Raw genomic sequence first — 19,579 nt, 5'->3', positions numbered from 1 at the left:
TTATATTCATCAACGGCGCCAGCAGGAAGCAGCCTGCTGAGGAAGAGGCCGGGTTCAGTTTGGGGGACGTGAGGGGTGCCCAGGCCCACCCCTGCAGAGACGCCCAGCTGCCCATCCCTCTCGGGGCTCAGAAAGCATCTGGAGCTTCAGCACGAAGGTGGTCGGGCAGAAGCGGTGGAGGAGGGAGCTGGGGTAGTGATGCCAGCAACCCAACTGGAGCTGGACGTGCTAAGAGCTTCAGAACACGTGTCGCCTCTCCTGATTCTCAGTGCTGCCCTGCAAGCTGGTCTGTGTGTGCCCACTTCACAGATGAGGACACTGCAGGCCCGGCTGCTCCACGGCAGAGCCAGGGCTCAAACCCACGACTCGGAGGGCTTTTCCCATGAATTCTCTTCTCTTACTAGAAGATTAACATATTCACAGAAGCCCAGGGAGAAAGCTAGTCTTAAGATGTCTGTGTTAGGAAGCTCCTGGGTTGGGCTTACGGCTTCCAGGGGTCTCCCACAAGGAAGAATGTTCTCTTCCTCTTCCGAAAACATAGTTTACATGTTTCCGACTTACAGTTATAGCCTGCTGAGTTTTTCCATGTGTACGAGTCTTGGAAACCAGGACGGGCCGCATGCTTTTCCCACAGCACCACCTCAACTCTCTGTATACAGTCGGTGCTCAGCAAATGCTCGGGATGAAAACACTGACCCTCACTCGCCAGTCACCCGGGGGCCACTGGGACACCGGGGTGAGGCAGGGCCAAGCCCGCTGGACGAGCGGTCTCGAAAGACGCCAGCGGACAAGGGGCAGGGAGACCTGGGTGGACGGGCAGACGACCACGCGGACAGATGGCGACTGTCCTCTTCCGCGCGTCTTGTCGTGAAACAGTCTGTAAACAAGCGGGCCCAGGGCCAAATGCAGCCCACCCAAATGTACTCTTTGGCTCGCACCTGGTTTAATTTGTTACAATTTAAATTAGTTGCTAGCTTTCAAAACAATGAAAGATTTCACCTAAAAATCTGGATTTCTGAGCGCAGGCCCTTCTCAACAGGCCCACCCTTTGCAGTTCACCTCCCAACGCCCCCCTACCCCCACCCCCAGCCCCCCACCCCCCAGCGTGTCCTGGGCAGCCCCTCCAGCGCTGATTGGGCCGAAGCCCTGTCAAGCCCCCCACCCCTGGGTTGGGCTGAACCCCGTCCTCACCGGCGGTCAGGGTGGTGAACTCCAGGAAGCGGTACTCATAGGACACGTCTATCTTGGTTTCCACCTGGGGCCTCTTCAACGTCGAATAGATATTCCCAGGCCGTTTGTCATCAGGTTTCTCTAACTTGTTCAATCCACAACCCATTTCAGCAGCTGCCAGCAAAAGGAGAAAAACGGGGGAATGATTTTCTTCTTCCTGTGATGTTGTTTTTACACACCGTAGTATAAACGACCCCATTATTTCCCTGAAGAACACGTAAAGGACTTGAGCCTGGCTGAAATCTAGAGCACAGTTCAACCCGTGACCTGAACACTGGAGGCTCTACGCTCAGGCTGCTTTCTCTCGCTCATAAGATACCATTACCAGCCAGCCTGTGATTCTGAAACGACACCAAAAACATACTGTTTTACAGAACGAAAAGACAACCCTCAGAATGGGAGAAAATATTTGCAAACGAAGCAACTGACAAAGGATTAATCTCCAAAATATACAAGCAGCTCATGCAGCTCAATATCAAAAAAAAGCAAACAACCCAATCCAAAAATGGGCAGAAGACCTAAACAGACATTTCTCCAAAGAAGATATACAGACTGCCAATAAACACATGAAAGAATGCTCAACATCATTAATCATTAGAGAAATGCAAATCAAAACTACAATGAGATATCATCTCACACCAGTCAGAATGGCCAGCATCAAAAAATCTACGAACAATAAATGCTGGAGAGGGTGTGGAGAAAAGGGAACCCTCTTGCACTGTTGGTGGGGATGTGAATTGATGGAGAACAGCACGGAGGTTCCTTAAAAAACCAAAAATAGAACTACCATGTGACCCAACAATCCCACTACTGGGCATATACCCTGAGAAAACCATAATTCAAAAAGAGTCATGTACCACAATGTTCACTGCAGCACTATTTACAATAACCAGGACATGGAAGCAACCTAAGTGTCCACTGACAGATGAATGGAGAAAGAAGATGTGGCACATATATACAATGGAATACTACTCAGCCATAAAAAGAAACAAAATTGAGTTATTTGTAGTGAGGTGGATGGACCTAGAGACTGTCATACAGAGTGAAGTAAGTCAGAAAGAGAAAAACAAATACCGTATGCTAACACATATATATGGAATCAAAAAAAAAAGGTTCTGAAGAACCTAGGGGTAGGACAGGAATAAAGACGCAGACGTAGAGAATGGACTTAAGGACACGTGGAGGGGGAAGGGTAAGCTGGGACGAAGTGAGAGAGTGGCATGGACATATATAGGCTACCAAATGTAAAATAGATAGCTAGTGGGAAGCAGCCGCATAGCACAGGGAGATCAGCTCGGTGCTTTGTGACCACCTAGAGGGGTGGGATAGGGAGGGTGGGAGGGAGGGAGATGCAAGAGGGAGGAGATATGGGGATATATGTATACGTATAGCTGATTCACTTTGTTATAAAGCAGAAACTAACACAGCATTGTAAAGCAATTATACTCCAATAAGGATGTTTAAAAAAAAACACTGTTTTATATCATTTTTCTCCCCATCTGAGGAAAATAACACCTCAGAGTGTCTCAGTTCCCCTATACTCTGTATACATGATTAAAAAATGGGATCTGAAGAGCAATACAAGTGCACCATGGTGTCAGCCCATCTGAAAAAAAAAATAAGAGAGATGTCGCTCCGCCGTGGTTTCTAAGAGGGGATAATAAGTTGTTACGATTTCCAAAGTCCTTTCTACCCTCAACAGTAATTATTTAGACAGGATTTTACATTCAAAAAACACCTCTCAAAGTAGACGGTGGTACTTTTACAGGCCTCGTCTAAAAAGTCCCTGTTTATTCCGTTTTAGACCAAACCACAGGAACAGAGCGGTTCTTCCAGACTCAGAGTCAGTTGAGACCAAAATGAAAACTGGCTGAACACTAAGAGCAGGGCCGCAGAAATTGGAAGCAGAATCCACGTGTATCGGAGCAAAGATCCGTGGCTGCGGTTTGGAAGGAAAACGGAGAAATGTTAATACGATGTGCATACTAGGGTGGGCTGAGCTTCCAGGGGATTAAAAACAATGAATGTTCTCTGTTTATTTAGGCAGAATGACATTCATGAAATGACTTTTTATCCACTCCCCAGACTACAGCGGGAGATAGTTTCCCTTTTGTGACTGAGCCTGGCTAAGTTCCCTCCTCTCTGGGGCACCGGTGCTGCCATCAGAACATATTTCACAAATATATTAACTGGTCAAGAATATCACAAACAGAAACGTGGTGGCCACTTCCTTTTTGAGATAAGAATTTCCGTTGGTTCAATCCATTCACAAGGTACCCAGCTTCCTACGGCAACTTGGCCAGCTCCAAAACAACAAGATGAACCGCACAAAAGCAACGAGGCCGGGGAGGGAGGGAACAGGCTGATGAAGCGACAACCAGGCTACATTGGCAGTAATTAAAAAAAGTCTGGAAGGATGGATGAGAACAGGAAGGCTTACTTATGCCTTAATAAGAGAACATTAGTGTCCAAGGGGCCAGAGCAGACATGATTTATGTGCAATCTGCATGAACTGATTACTTGTAAAATACTCTGCAGTTCTGCAGATATAATAGCTGATATGCACAGAGGCTGCATATATAACTGCTAGAAAGCAAACCGCCTGGCATCCGCTGGGGCAAAGCAGAAGCAGACAGGGAGGCCCCTAAGTACTGGGGAACAGGTAACCTAGTGAGATAAATACTATCACTGCCAGAACAGAACTGGAAATAACCCAAAGGCTTACCAGTCACTCACTCGTCTTCCTCCCTACAAAGGACCGAGCATTTGGGGACCTCCAAGAAAAAAAACCCTTCCTCAAAAATCTTCCCATTCTTGCTATCCTATTAGGTAAATTCGAGCATTAGAGAGTCATTCCTTTGAGAACACCCTACCTCAGCATTGCCTTTGAAACCACAAATATCTCCCTGGGACGGGCAACAAGCCAAGCTCCTGGTAGCCACTAACACTTTAGTATGATTTAATTTCTTCTCTCAAGGACAGGATCCTGCACAGCATAAAAAAAGGAGGAGAGGATTATCAAGATGAGTAAGATAGTCTCAGACAAATTTGGGGTTGCAGGGAGGCACGTCAGGAAGTATTAGAAAAACTCCCAATTCATAACTTTGAATTTAAGGTTTTAATCAGACTATCCCAAACCTGAGTTCCAAGTTCACTCCAAAGGGCACTGTGCTTGTCTCACAGGACACAATGAGACCCTGGGAAATCATCTATGTGATCAGATACTGTACCAGCCAGGTGCAAAACTGTAATACCAGTGAATCCTTGAGGTCTCAAATTTTAGGGCATACAACCCTGGTTAAGCAACTGCTTCTAAAGCACAGTTCTCTCTGGGAAGGGAATCATGGTGAAGCCGTTGCCAGTCACCAAAAGCTTAGTGTGAATTTGTTCCTCTTACTCGTTCGTGTTAGGGCCCTACCTTGCTTGCTACTGACACATTTGCTTTCCTCCTAGTTCCTTCCTGCATTCTTCCACCAACCCCACCCCTGTCAAAATAGGAAAGACTTTTACATCACTCCAACAATGTCTGTTACAGTCCCTACTATGCTCAAACAAGTCACAAAATCTAGCTTACAAAAAGAAGGAAAACTGGGGCTTCCCTGGTGGCGCAGTGGTTGAGAGTCCGCCTGCCGATGCAGGGGACACGGGTTCGTGTCCCGGTCCGGGAAGATCCCACATGCCGCGGAGCGGCTGGGCCCGTGAGCCATGGCCGCTGAGCCTGCGCGTCCGCAACGGGAGAGGCCACAACAGTGAGAGACCCGCGTACCGCAAAAAAAAAAAAAAAAAAAAAAGAAGGAAAACTAAGATATAATAGTGCCTTACATCTACATTTTGTAAACTTCCCTGTTTCCAGTGCAAGGTTCCCAAACCCTGGTTGTATTAGAATCCCACAAGAAGCTGGGGCAGAGGCTGCATATGGGCCTTGGAGGGCAGTGAGAGGTGGAGGAGGAGGAAGGAGTGAAGGGCACAGCCTCACCGGATGCCAGCAGATGGGGCTGGCGTAGCTGCACGTGCCCCGCACAGACATTCAGGGAGGGTCTCGGGGGTCAAGGTAGGGCAGAAGGTAAACGGTAACTGTGATGGTTTTTTAATGTGGCCCCCAAATCCTTTGACACTCCTGCCATCGAGAGGCGGGGCCTATGTCACCTCCCCTGAATCCGGGCTCCGTGACTGCTTTGCTATAGAAAGCGTCAGATGATGCAGTGCCAGCTTCTGGACCTGAGCCTTAAGAAACTGGGAGTATCCACTGCCTGACTCTCGGGACACCTGCTCTTGGAACCCAGCCACCATGCCATGAGGGAGCTCAAGCAGCCCCGAAGAGGCCCTCCCTGAACAAAACACACCGCTGTTGCTGCTTTAGGCCTCTAAGTTTTGGCGTGATTCATCATACGACAGGTAACCTCTACATCAAGTTTGCTCCCAATGACCACAGTCAGCTGCCTCCTCGGCCAAGCCTGCAGTCAGGGGCCTGTTTCAGCCACTCATGCTGGAAGGACATCTGGGGAGTGTCCAGGTTGGGGCGATTCTAAAAAAAGTGGCTGTAAACATTCACGTAGAAGTTCTGACGTGGACCTAAGTTTTCATTTCTCTAGGGCAATACCTCGGGGCGGGATCGCTGGGTTACACGGTAAGTACCGGATCCTGTTAATGAATAACACACTCAGGGTGGCCAGATGCTGACCCGCGAGAGGCACCGTGGAAGGTGAGACCCGCTGAGATTCCGCGGATTTAGCTCGGCCACCCCTGCTCACCCTGGGGCATCAGCTCACTGGGAGGGAATCATGACCAGCAGTGCTATTCATGGCTATTTCTCCTTTCGTTATTGTCTGTTTTTGTAAAGGACACTTGCTAAAAATCACCTGTGTGTGATGACATTTTTCCAGTACTTTCGTATGGTCCATCCAACCCCCATAGCTCTGCCCTTCCAAATTCCTATAGTCACTTCACATTGACACCTATGGAAACCAGGTTACTTGTTTTATGTGTGAGGTGATGGTTGGATCAGCTCTGATTATTCGACAGTCACACAGGAGGGTTTTTTCTTCTTTTTACGTCTTTATCTTCCCAAAAGGCATCCCTGCACCCACGTGCATGGGTCTCTCTATAATCAAGGCACCAAGAAAAACCATCCAAGGGGTCTTCACAGGTCTTTCCCCGCTCCTATGGTGAGACAGTGGGAAAAGAGCCAAAGTATCCTTACAGCTCTTCAGCAGAAACTGGCTAAACATTAGAAGGACTGGAGACAGACTAGGGAAGAAAATAAGGTCATCACTGGGGGTCTCTGAGACCCACTACAAGGAGAGGTCATTTGCAAATGACCCAGAAGCAAAGATCCCTCAACTGGTGACACTCTGGAAAAATCAATTCTTTCTGAATCAAGCCTAGAAGGAGGTGTGTCTTTGGTATATGTGGGCCCAGTTTCATGCAGGAACTGTCAGCTCCATGAGGGAGAGAATTCATGTTCCGAGTTCGTGCATTCATTCATCTAATGAACATTTATTATGGCCTCTTTTGAGTCACACCCTCAATTAGGAAATACAAAAATGGAAAGACCAGGTCCTACCCTCTAGGAGATCACAGGTGAAGGAGAAGAAAGACAATGAAGAAATACACGTGGTACGGTGAGGCTGGTTGTTCTAGAAGTCTGGGCGGGGTGCAGGGCATTTGGAGAAAACCGCTGTGATATAAAACAGAGGGCACACCCCCATAGACTTGGTTCCAGAAAGAGCTGATCAGCCATGGGGCACGATGTTCTGTGTCATTTTAAATGTTGAAATGTTTGAATTTTTATTTTAAAGTAGTTCTAATCTGGTTTTGAAATACTTCCCCAGATGCACGTAAAACACTGGAAAACCACTTCAAAAAGGATCACCTCCGGGCTTCCCTGGTGGCGCAGTGGTTCAGAGTCCGCCTGCCGATGTGGGGGACGCGGGTTCGTGCCCCGGTCCGGGAAGATCCCACGTGCCGCGGAGCGGCTGGGCCCGTGAGTCATGGCCGCTGAGCCGGCGCGTCCGGAGCCTGTGCTCCGCAACGGGAGAGGCCACAACAGTGAGAGGCCCGTGTACCGCAAAAAAAAAAAAAAAAAAAAAAATCACCTCCTTAAACAATTATTTTTCAGCTGGGGTTTAAAAAAATCCCTGAGTTTAAAGGTTTATTTTTACTATCAACTAGCATGCACACATTTAAATAATGGGGAATAAATGTAGTTATATTTTCAAATACAAATTAGTTTCATTAAGAGTGAGCCCTCATTTACCACACTTGCTGCTAATCTGAGGCAGACCGTAAAGCTAATTTTAACAACTGCCAACAGCTCATGACAAGCAACCAGAGAGGGGGCAATTATACGCAACGATGCTGGATCAGCTGGCAAACTCATTCTTTATTTCTCCACTCAAATCCTATATTTAAAGACTCGAGTGTGTTTATTACATCATTCAGGCACCCAAAGTAGGAACTGATGATCCAAATTAAGAAGTTTTTACATGATAAGAACATCTCTCTCCACCCAGAAATGTAAATGAAAACTTGAAAATCCAATCAGCTGTACGGATGGCATCAAATCTTGATATCCTACAAACTAAGACAGAAACCCAAGGAAAACTAAAACTGACCCATGTAAAGTATTCCTGATTCAATGCCAAGGAAAAGAACAATCTGTATGAAACGGGGTTATATTATGGTGCTACTGTTTTTTAAGTGTCTATGTGTGTATCTGTATATGAAAATCCACATATTTTTTTTAACTGGCAGGTTAAATAAAGATATTCACAGAACTTTCCTCTGGGTCACGAGTGATGAGAGACATTCTCTTTATGGTTTTCTATATTTTCAAGTTTTCTGTGTTGCATATGCATTACATTTCCTAGTTGAAGACAACAAGATGTATCACAGACAGCCTGCAAAATATCCTCAATAATCCTCCCGTTCACCAGTGGTCCCCTCCTCTACTGAGCAGGGCTGACCTGTGTAATCAGTAGGATATGTCCCTGGGGGAAGCCCGCTGCCATATTGTAAGAACACTCTGTTAACCCCGTGGAGAAGCCCCCAGGGCAGGGAACTGAGGCCTCCAACCAACAGCCACGATGAACTCAACACTCAAGTGGGAGCATCCCTCAGCTCCAGAACAGCCTTCAGCCTAGCCAGCATCTTGACCACAATCTCGTGAGAGACCCTGAGTCAGAACCACCCAGCTCAGCTGCTTCTGGATTTCTAACTCACAGAAGCCCTGCGAGATAATAAACATTCATTACTATTTTCAGTTGCCAAGTTTGGGGGTAATATGTTACACAGCAAGAGATAAGGCAATACGAGGGGTATTTACATTATCAAAGGAAAACACTCGATGGAGACTGATCCAGACCACCTTTCTTTCTGCTCTCCCACTAGCCTCCATCACAACCACCCTTAAATAAAACAGCCTCCCCTCAGAAGAACTTGCTACTCAAAGTGTGGTCCTCAGACCAGGAGCTATGGCACTCCTGGGATCAGCCCACCCGGACCTACTTAATCAGAATCCACCTTTTCATACACAATTCATCAAAGTCTGAATCACAGTAAAGCTTGAGAAAGCCATGGCGGTGGTTCTCAATGTTGGCTGCACACTGGAATCACCTGGACAGCTGTTTTGATGTCCAGATGCCCAGGCATTTGGGGTGGGGCCCAAGCATCATTTTTAAGACACCCCCACAAGTGATTCTAACTGACATCCAGGATTGAGAATCAACACGCTCAGAGCAAACCCTGTCTTTTCCCACTCCTGACCCTCTCCAATCTCCTAACACCCAGGCTGCAGGGGCCCAGGGTCTCTCTTAGGCTGCTTAGCCAGGGCTGAGAACCACAGTCTAGAAGAACGTGGTCTTGCTGACCCCCTTGGTTCCACCCCTGCATCACCTGAATCTCGCTGGACCTCATACCCTCCCTTCCCAGGCTCTCTGTTGTCGTCCCTAACACAAGTGCACCCCCAAATTTCTATCTCCAGCCTCCTTCTGCCTCTCTCTTCAAATTACTTTCACTACCAACCACCGCAAGCATATGGATAAGGATTAAAAAAATGAGACATCTCTGTACCCACTACCCTGAATCAACAAATGCTTATATTTTATTTGCTCACATCTTTTGTTTCTGTAGAAATACAACTTTTGGTGTGCAGCCCTCATTCCTGTCCCTTTGTCCCCTGCCTTTCTGTCCCTGGTCCTTATCCTGTACACACTACATATAATACCCAGAACAATACAGGGCAAAGGCTCTGACACTTTTCAGGTCACGGCACCCCCAGTGTCCCTATACGTTTGTTCACAGCACCCCCAGGCTAAAAGCAATACCCACAGCTCGATTTATTAAGTAGTCAGGTCCAAACAAATTGATAATTATGTATAAACAACTTAGCATCCCTTTGAAAGAACAGACTACACAAACTGAAAAAAAAATTTTTCCTGCATCCTTAATTTACCATAATTACTTACTACTGGGATGTGTGCGTCCATTTGGCACCGGGAAACTTCTCAAACCTCAGAATCACACTGGACACCACCACCCTCATCTCCTGTTCAACAATGATCTTCTTAGCAACCACCCCAAATCCAGCTTTGCAAAGATATGACATCATCAAAAGGAAGTGGTGGCCTTTGATGTTGATCCTGTGAACTACCTCGGGCTAGTGATGAGGGTGGCATCCAACACGCAAGTACCACTTGCTGCGGTGCCTTGGGGTGCCTTAGTACAGAATTTGGGAACCTCTAATACAAGGAGGCACGTAGGCTCAAAAAAGTTCCTTAACTGCATCATCTCCCCGTTAGCTGTCAGATTCACCTCCCAGCCTGACCGCTCTCCAACTCCAACAGACACACCCACGGACCCGTTCCAACATCTTCACCTGGAACTTTCCCGGCACTTCCAGATGAATATGCCCCAAAGAGAACACAACACCCTGCCCCAAAAGCCTGTTCTTCCTCCTGGGTTTCTTGTGCGTATATGTGTCCTTATGTAGATATCTACAGAGAGAGAAGTTGGGGCAGATTTGTTTTAAAGGTCTTGTCTTTGGACTTGGAGGCTGGCAAGTCCAAAATCTATAGCACAGGCCAGGAGGCCAAAGGCCCAGGGAAAACGTGATGGTGCAGAGCTGAGCCCCAGGCCCATCTGGAGGCAGAACTCCTTCCTCCTCAGGAGACCTCAGTCTTCTAAGTCCTCGGACTAGTTGGATGAGGCCCGCCCATATTAGGGAGGGTGATTCAAATGTTAATCACATCTTTAAAAATATCCCATGGCAACACCTGGACTGCTGTTTGACCAAAAACTGGGTACCCCTGTGGTAGCCAATCTGATACATAAAATTAACCATCACGCCCTCCTTCACTGAGCACTTAGTAGGTGCAAGGCACTGTTCCAAGTGCTGGGGATACCGAAGCGAAACAGAGACAAAGACCAAAACAAAACAAAACAAGAACAACCCCGCCCTCGTGGACCTTACTTTCAGGAGCAGACACATAAAAATAATGAATGAAGTTCAAGTTTAAAAGTATGTCACATAGGGCTTCCCTGGTGGCGCAGTGGTTGGGAGTCCGCCTGCCGATGTGGGGGACGCGGGTTCGTGCCCCGGTCCGGGAAGATCCCACGTGCCGCGGAGCGGCTGGGCCCGTGAGCCATGGCCGCTGGGCCTGCACGTCCGGAGCCTGTGCTCCGCAACGGGAGAGGCCACAACAGTGAGAGGCCCGCGTACCGCAAAAAAAAAAAAACAAAAAAGTATGTCACGTAAAGACAAGTAAGGCAGAGAGGGGCATTAGCAAGTACAGGGGAGGGCACAATTTTAAAAAAAACAGCGTGATCAGGGAAGGCCTCCCCCAGAAGGTGACAGGGCGAGCACTGGGATGAGGGAGCAGGTGGCAACGAGTGCAAACAGGCCGGGAGGTCCTGGACCTGCCCGGGGAGGTGGGGTAGCCTGGGCGGCCGTGGTCAGGACGCTGGCTTTGTCCCCAGTGAGATGGGAGACCTCAGAGGGTTTCGAGCCCCGAGGGAGACACGATCACTCTGACCCTGGGAACAGGGAGAGCAGGTGGTGATGAGGTGTGAGCAGAGGTCAAATTCTGGATACGTTTTGAAGGTAGGAAGTGAGATTTCTTAGTGGTTTGGAGACAGGGCATGAGAAAAAGAGGGCATCCGAGACCCCTCTCAGGTTTGTGGCCTGAGCACCTGTAAAGCTGCAGACCACCTCCCAAGACAGGCACACCGTGAAAGGAGCAGTTGGGCCAGAGCAGACCGGAGTTTGTCCTGGATGCGTTAACTCCAACCAAGGGGAGGTGGGGTGGGCAGCCGGATGGACCAGTCCACAGCTCAAGGGAGAGAGCTCTGGAGCTTTGGGTACCGCCCCCATCTTCCCATGGGACAGCAAACTCCTCGAAGGCAGTTACCTCTTCATCCTCAACAACAACTACCCCAATGCCCTGCCCCAAGAGATGCACAGTAACACCTACTCCGTCAACAGACTCCCGGAGAAGGAAAGGTGCCTATTATCTGGAAAAGGATGGGAAGGGCCTTTGGAATATTTGCCTGTTGCTCTCAAGTTCGCCTTTTTAAAAGCACAGCACAGGGGCTGGTGACGCTCTGGAGCCAGAGTGCCTGGTTAAAGTTCGAGGGTCCCTACTTCCTAGCCGAGTGACGTCAAGGGAGCCACTTAACCTCAGGGTTCTCCACTATAAAATCGGGATGACCGCAGAATCCCCTTGCAGGGTGAGGACTAAGTAAGTTAATTTAACAGGGCTTAGAAGAGCTCAGGCACCTAGAAATGGCTGTCTAAATGTTAACCATTATTAGTACTATTACTAGTACTACTTGTTATCCATGACAGAGATCCCTGTTAACCTGCTATAATTACACCACACCGAAAGGGTGCTTATAAAGTGTCCCAAGACACTGGAAAAATCCCCAAAGACCTCTCTAAATTAAAGAAGTGTTTAAATGAACAGTCTGATTTCTTGTACTCTGCATTTCCAAAATCTTGTAATACACGATATGGTCACGTTCCATTAACCAGAGTCTGTGATTAACCTAATCTCTTCTCATCTGACTTTAATGGATAAGGTCTATTACAAAAATTTCTCCAAATCTGAATAATTTGGGAGTTATTCCATAAAACTTGAAGGTTCCTCAGAAGTATTTCCTCGGGGTGAAATACTAATCTGGGACTTCCAACACACACACACACACACACACACACACACACACACAACACACACACACACACACACACGTGGAAGCTGATAATCCTTTGCAAAGAATAAATGCTGCCCATCCAGGGGCTCTGCCTATGGAACAACACAATGGGACAGTTTCGTTTTAAAAGCCAAAGAACGCTGTCAGTGAAGTGCAGCTGGCTTCCTGGTTGAAAAAGTGTGGAAACATCCAATACAGCTTCATAAAGTAGCACGAGAGTTGGGGAGCATCAAACAAGCTGAGCAAACATAGCTGATGTTGACTTCCCAGCTCTGGGGGCTCTGGGTTCCCCACTGACCCCCATGGGCTGGCGCCCCTCTCCTTTGAACCGAGCCTGAGTATGGACACCCCGTAAAGGGGACGTCCCTCCGTCACCATCCTGCACCATCAGATACGACGCTGCGGCCCCTCCGCTGCTCCCGACACCACAGGGGCAGGCCCGACCCAGGAAAACCCCCTAACGAAGCCCCCAGGTACCCCAAAGGATGCCTGCTCCACCTCAGTCTTGGCAGGTAGCCATCACACATAGAATGTGACCTGATTTTCTAGCTCTTTGGTTCTGGCCCCGCTGAGAGCACTTTTTCTTCCTGAATTCAGCCCAGGTAGGGAGTAAGTCGCACAAATGCATATTTAAACGCTGAACTGAATTCTTTGGAGAGCGAGGAAATTAACAGGGCCTCAAGCAGTGGCCATCGCTTGCCCGCTGTACCGATCTTTTCAGAGAACGCATCTTGGTGAAATACACAACGATAATAAGGAGAGCCCCTTTGGGGGCCCAAGAGAAAAGGGAAACTCAAATTTATGTCAAAAACTGAATGTGAATGGGAGGAAGGATCACACACACACACAAACCTTTTTATAAACATAAAAGAAATGTCTGGCTAAATTTATCTCTTTGTCAGTGAAAAACAGCCTAAGCTTTAGCCAAGAGTGTGGCCAATTCTTAAACTGAAGGACAAAAGAGAAATGCTTAGTACAGAGTAGCCCCATCAAACAGAACTTTCAACCAGGATGAAAATACATCTGCTCTGTCCAATTCGCTCGCCAATAACCACATGTGGCTCTAGGGCTCTTGAAAGGTGGCCGGTGAGACTGGAACTGCATTTTAAATTTTATTTCCTTTTAATTCATTGACATTTAAATGTAAATAGCCACATGTAGCCAGTGGCTACTGTACTGGACAGCCCAGCCACAAGTGAGCTGACAGACGCTCAAACCAAACAGCTGGCCACGTCTTCCTTTCCCTACGATAAAATTACAATCATCACAACCAATAATATCTTAAATTGTCACCAAAATTAGCACCTCTACCCAGGCTCCAGGTGCCCCAAATCTCAGAAAGCCTGAAACAAAAAGAAACAGGCAAAAGACTTAAGAAAGTGATTCCAGTGTGTCATTTGTTCCAACTTCCATCCCCCATCCAGCTTACATTTCTCTTCTACGACGGCTTCGTGTATTTGGAAATCTATGCTTGCAGATGGAATCTGCATTTGCGAAACCAGAAGGTCACAGCCTCTTCCCTTAATGTCCAGGAAACATGAAAATGTGAACTTGGGGCAAGTTCCCTAACTCCCTAAGCTTCAGTTTCCTCAAGGCCAAAGTGCAGATAATAATAGTATTTGCCTCTCACGAGGATTAGATTCAGAGCACGCACGTAACGAGCCTAACTGTGGCTGGCAAAGAGTGGGCGCCTGGCAAGGGGTAGCTATAATGATAATTTTGTCAACAGCGATAGTAAAATCTGTAATAAAATAAAAACGGTGCTACTAGAATGGAAGTTTACAGTTGGCAAAGTTTTCCTAACACTTTGAACCTGTTTCACGGGCTATAGTAAAGTGGCCTCTAGTAAAATACGTCTTGGGGTCCTGACATCTGGGACAACGTCCAGACAGGAAGTCACCCAGATGGGTACCATGAGAATTATTCTGTGCCTCTACCCTGCGGCAGGCAATGTACTAGGCTGGCGGATGAAGGGAACAGTCCCCAAACATAGGCCAATGTCTTAAGACTCTGTACCACTTGTCAGCTGACCTCAGTGAGACACCTCAGCGAGATGTCAAAGCTTCATCCTGGGTCTCACATAGGCAGGGAGCTCCGTTCCTACTTCCTATATCAGCCAAGACCAGGTTTGGCCACAGGCCCACAGACGGGGACGAAGGTGCAAGGGGACCTGAGAGGGAACAGCCCATTTTCTCAGCCAGGACAATAAGAGGGGTGTTGACAGGCCATGTTTCTCACTGACAGGCCACATCACTTTAACAGGAAAGCTGTTCTCGCAGCCTTCAAAAAGCCAAATCTGACCTGTCTCACAAAGCAAACACAACCGCTTTCAACAGCCAGCTGCCTCAGCCGGTGAAATCCAACGGGAATCTCCACCAGATTCACAGCAACCAGACCACTATGCCAGAAATCCCCCAGGAGTTTCGAAGCAGAAGTTTAGTGGAATTCTTTGGGGTTTGGGGTTTATTTTTCTTTATATAGAAAGCAGTCGATCTTCTTTCACAACCAAGGGGACGTTCCCCTATGGAATTCCCTTCTCTGAAGATCTTTAAAAATAAAATATTTGTCTGACTGTCTGCAATAATTTAAGAGTAAACCCATTTACTGGCAGAGTCAGGGATTTCTCTCAGCTCCTCCAGCTATGAACAGCATGGTCCAGACTGTCTCAGATGTTCCAATTGCTGGCTCCCTCGGGCCCCAGAAGAACACTGGTCTACCAGACTCTTGACTTTGGGCTAGGAAGATGAGTTGTTGTATCTGGAATCTCACATTTGTATTCTTTGCTGGCGGGAGTGTGAAATGGTATAACCATGTTGGGAGAAGGTCGGGCAGCCTCTCATAAGGTTCACATACATCTCTTTAATGACCCAGCAATCCCACTCCATTTACCCACAAGACATGACAACGTATGTCCTTAGGAAGACTTGTATACAAATATTCACAGCAGCTCCATTCACAATACCCCCCAAACCTGGAAATAACTCATGTGTCCATCAACAGGGGAATACATAAACAAACTGCATTATAAATAGATACCGGACTATAACTCAGCAATAAAGTAGACCGAATTAGTGGTACATAAAACATGGGTGAACCTCAAAAACATGCTGACTGAAAGAAGCTTTACACAATAATGTAAAGTGGAAAAAATACTGTAAGTGGAATTCCACTTACATGAAGTTCAGGACCAGGCGAAACTAACTTTGAGTGAGAAACAAAGGGTGAGGGCAGGGACTGACTGGGAATGGGGATGAAGGAACTTTCTGGGGGTGATGGCGACATTACTTGATAGAGATGAGGGTGTCTGTCGAAACATTATGCAAATGTTACCCTCAAGGTCTGTGCATTTCACTATACGGAGATATGTATGTATGTAAAAATTCACCATATGTATAAATTTTACCTTAAGAAAATCATGAACATATATTGAATTCTAAATAATGAAATGTGTGCTGAAACGTTTAGAGGTGACCTGTACCAATGTCTGTCATTTAATTTAAAATGCATAAAACAATAAGTTGCTGATGGATGGATAGAGGGATGACTAGATGGACGGATGTGTAATAAAGCCAATATTGTAAAATTATAGACTCTAGATACGGGTATTTGGGTGGTCACTGTTTTTGCAACTTTTATATATATATATTTATAGTTTTGTTTTGTTCTGCGGTATGCGGGCCTCTCACTGTTGTGGCCTCTCCCGTTGCGGAGCACAGGCTCTGGACGCGCAGGTTCAGTGGCCATGGCTCACGGGCCCAGCCGCTCCGCAGCATGTGGGATCTTCCCGGACCGGGGCACGAACCCGCGTCCCCTGCATCGGCAGGCGGACTCTCAACCACTGCGTCACCAGGGAAGCCCCAACTTTTCTATATTTTTTAAAAGGAGGTGGGTGGGGGAAAGAGTCACAGGGCCCTATCCCTAGCCCACCAACTTAGAAATTTAGCAAGACACCCATGCCCACCAAGCCATGGGCCCACATAATTTCGATTCTGCTGAAAAGTTAAGACTGGAAGAACACAAGTAGCTTTACAGGAACTCACATCACTCATGCCAAAGATTTTCTGCCTGTTTCCCTACAGACAAAGCAATTATTTGAATGGAGGCCAAAAATTCCTGCTCAAGAGGGAGAAAAAGAACTCACTGACTCGTATTCCCAATTAATTCTCTTTCAGTTCCTGCACCAAATCTATTAGCTAACGGTACAACACCTCTCTTCCATTTGTCCCACGTCCATGCAGCCAAAAGACAAACAAAGAAAAAGCGACCCGGCGACTTGCTATACAAATGCAGCCAGAGGGGTGTCCTCACAGCTGTCAGGCCAGAAACCCCACTTAAGGCAAAAGAGGATGCAGAGCTCCCTCTGAGGTTAAAGTGATTTCACTGAGGTTAGCACGCACACGCACCAAAGAGCCCCAAACAGCTTGTTGCTTAACCCCTCTGTGGGGTTTGGTGACATCTGGGGTCACTTGAACTTGGTAGGGAATTCAGCTGTTCAGAGGTACAAATTAGGAATCCCTGTGGCCAGGGACACGTGGGGTGCAGGGCAAGCCCTACGCACGGGCCCAGAGGTGGCTCACATTACGCCTGCCTTCCTTCCTGGCAGGGCCTCACTTATCCTGAGATGACACACGATGGCAGGGGCTGGAAGACGCCTCGCCTGACTGCGCCCACCATCTGAAAACAGCTGTACCAATTACAAGAAGGAAACCAGGTTGCTGGAGACCAGGGCAGTCACTCAAACATAGGAACTGGTGCCAGACTTTTTTTTTTTTTAATACTTTTTTGTTCTTAAACCCCCTAACAAACTCACTGACACCACCCAGCGTCCCTGGGGACCACCCACAACGACACAGGGCAGCCAGGTGCAAGCACCAGGGAGGCAGGGCGCCTGGGTTACTGCACCTTGGCCTCCACGCGGTTCTCGCTGCCAAAGACAGCGGCAGTCTAGGTGAAGGGCATGAGCCCTGGCGCAGGAGGGGGGTGTGCATGCCTGACAACGGGGCTTCCTGAAATAAACGCCGCCACCACCCCGCCCTCACCCAGGTCCACCCTGGCGTCCCTTGGGCCTCGGAAAGTGGTGAGGACGAGGGAAGAAACCCCCTTTACAGAAGGGGAGATGCCCGTTTTCAGTGACGGGGACTTCCCGCGCCCTGAGGCTCTGAGCCTCCCTTGGCCGCCGCGCTTCCTCTGAACGCGCGGCACGTCTGCTCCCGCCCGTCCAACACCGCTGCCCCGGGAACAAACGCACCTCCCGGGGCGCACGCATAAGGGCAGCGGGAGTCGCCTCCACCCCAGTCCACCCCGGCCTCGCGCCCTCCTGAATCTGGATTCCTGGGCCAGCTCCGGCCTGATCTTTGCCGAGGACCCCCTGCAGCAGTGTCCTACACCCACCTGTAGCCTCGAAGCTTCCCCTCTGCTTCCTTCCTAGGCGCCCGGAGCATGCGGAACCCACGACCCTCAACAGACTGCTCTGGGGTGCTTCTCCCCATGGCTCGCCAGGGATGATTTTTTTTTTTCCCAAAAAAAAAGTTGGCCCAAGACCGCTGCGTCCCATGGATCCTGTCCCCGACCCCATCCAATCCGGGCCGGGGTGCAGGGGACGGGGATGGCCCTCTGGCAGCCCCGGCGCCTGAGAAGCACGCCCAGCCTCGGTAACCTGCAGGGAGGCGCCCCGCCAGGCTCCCCCTGCCCGCCGGGTTCCCGCCCCGCCTGCGCCCGCCTCCATCCCGAATCCTTCAGGCGCCCACCTACCGTTCTGGACTAAGCCGAGGAGAAGGCGCGGGCGCGGGCTCCCGGAGACAGCGTGTTCCGTCCCGGGAGGAAAGTTTGTGCCATATAGAGGAGGCGGCGCGGGGAAGGCGTGGGCGCCAGGGGGTGGGGACGGGGCAGGCGGCGCGGCGTGCTCGTGTGTCCGTCCCTCCTGCGATCCGTGCGTCTGTCCCTCAGCGGAGCCCGCGGCCGCCGCGCTCCCGCTAGCTGCGCCCTGAGCCCGGCGCGCTCCGGCTCCAGCCCCGACGCGCCCCCGTCGCCGCCGCGCGTCCGCCGGCTACACTTCCTCTTCCTCTGAACTCATGTGCAAAATATGCTGCGCTGCGTCTTCGGGGGAGCCGCCGCGGGAGCAGCTGGCCCGCCCCGCGCCCCGCGCCCCGCGCCGCCTCAGGCGGCCGGCAACCTGCGCGCTGCACACGGCTTCCCCCAGCCAGTGACCCTCGCCGCTCCACGGCGCAGAGGTCCGTGGCTCCCCCGCCCACCCTCTCGACCCCTTGTAACCAAGGTTGCGTGCGTCAGGAGCGCGCGTGGGGGACTCGGAGCCCTCAAAATTTGGGCTTGGGTGCTGGAGGGCGACTGCCTCTAAGGCGCTGATGGCTGGGAGTGGGCGGGGGAGGACCAGTAACAGTTGACCATTCATCCTCCCCATTCCACAGGTGGGGCCATCCCCAGGCTCTACGTTATTGCTTGGGAGACAGTGCTTAAGGAGCGGGACAATGCCACAGTCCTCATGCCACACCCTAGCCCACCTACTACAGGCGCCCAGAAGGTTTGAGAACATCTGGGGAACCATCTTGGCCTGCAGCTTCAGGCCGGCCAAGGAGACAATTCTATAAATGAAAAGCCAAGCCAGGGCTTTGTTAGTGACGGGAAAATGGGAGGCAGTGAGCCCATTGTAAAAGTCTTTCTTCCTGGAGCTTTTTAAACAAAGCACAATCACAGGGTAAGGGTTAATAGCGGGAACCCTAGAGCCAAGTCATCAGGGTGGGCCTCAGGCCCTCATCCATATCTACCTTCTGTGTGATCTTAACGGCTCTGTTCCTATTTCCTTCTCTGTTAAGTAGCACTTTTTTCTGGTGGGTTTTATAAGTAAAGTGTTTAGGAAAGCACTCTATAACTGAGCTATTATCCTCTTGTTGTTGATATTATCATTATCATTACTATTATTATTAGGGGACTGCAGTAAGACAACTGACATAATCTAATCATCTACATTTTCTGGTTGGCCAAAGAGGGGGCCTTAAGCATTGGAGCCCACAGGATGGAGGGCTGGTGTAGGCCCCAGCAGTGTTTTAATGATGTCCTTCCAGTACTAATAACCGCCCCCAGGGGGTAAGGAGACACTATTTTGTTTGCAGGAATTCCTGTAACC

General features: G+C 49.2%; 1 protein-coding gene across 1 annotated transcript in view; it reads right to left on the bottom strand.

The window, feature by feature from the left end:
- The window catches only part of RFTN1 (raftlin, lipid raft linker 1), a 205,404-nt gene extending 186,963 nt beyond the window's left edge, over nucleotides 1-18,441 (bottom strand). The window contains exons 1-2 of the mRNA XM_060149554.1: nucleotides 18,190-18,441; nucleotides 1,192-1,344 (exon numbers count right to left, since the gene is read on the bottom strand). Of these exons, the coding sequence (XP_060005537.1) occupies nucleotides 1,192-1,336 (145 nt within the window). The 5' untranslated portion in view covers nucleotides 1,337-1,344; nucleotides 18,190-18,441. The remainder of the gene's footprint in view (nucleotides 1-1,191; nucleotides 1,345-18,189) is intronic.
- Nucleotides 18,442-19,579: the final 1,138 nt, after the last annotated feature.

The sequence above is a fragment of the Lagenorhynchus albirostris genome, chromosome 5 (assembly GCF_949774975.1).
Source record: "Lagenorhynchus albirostris chromosome 5, mLagAlb1.1, whole genome shotgun sequence".
NCBI lineage: Eukaryota > Metazoa > Chordata > Mammalia > Artiodactyla > Delphinidae > Lagenorhynchus > Lagenorhynchus albirostris.
This window is presented reverse-complemented; position numbering and strand designations above follow the sequence as displayed.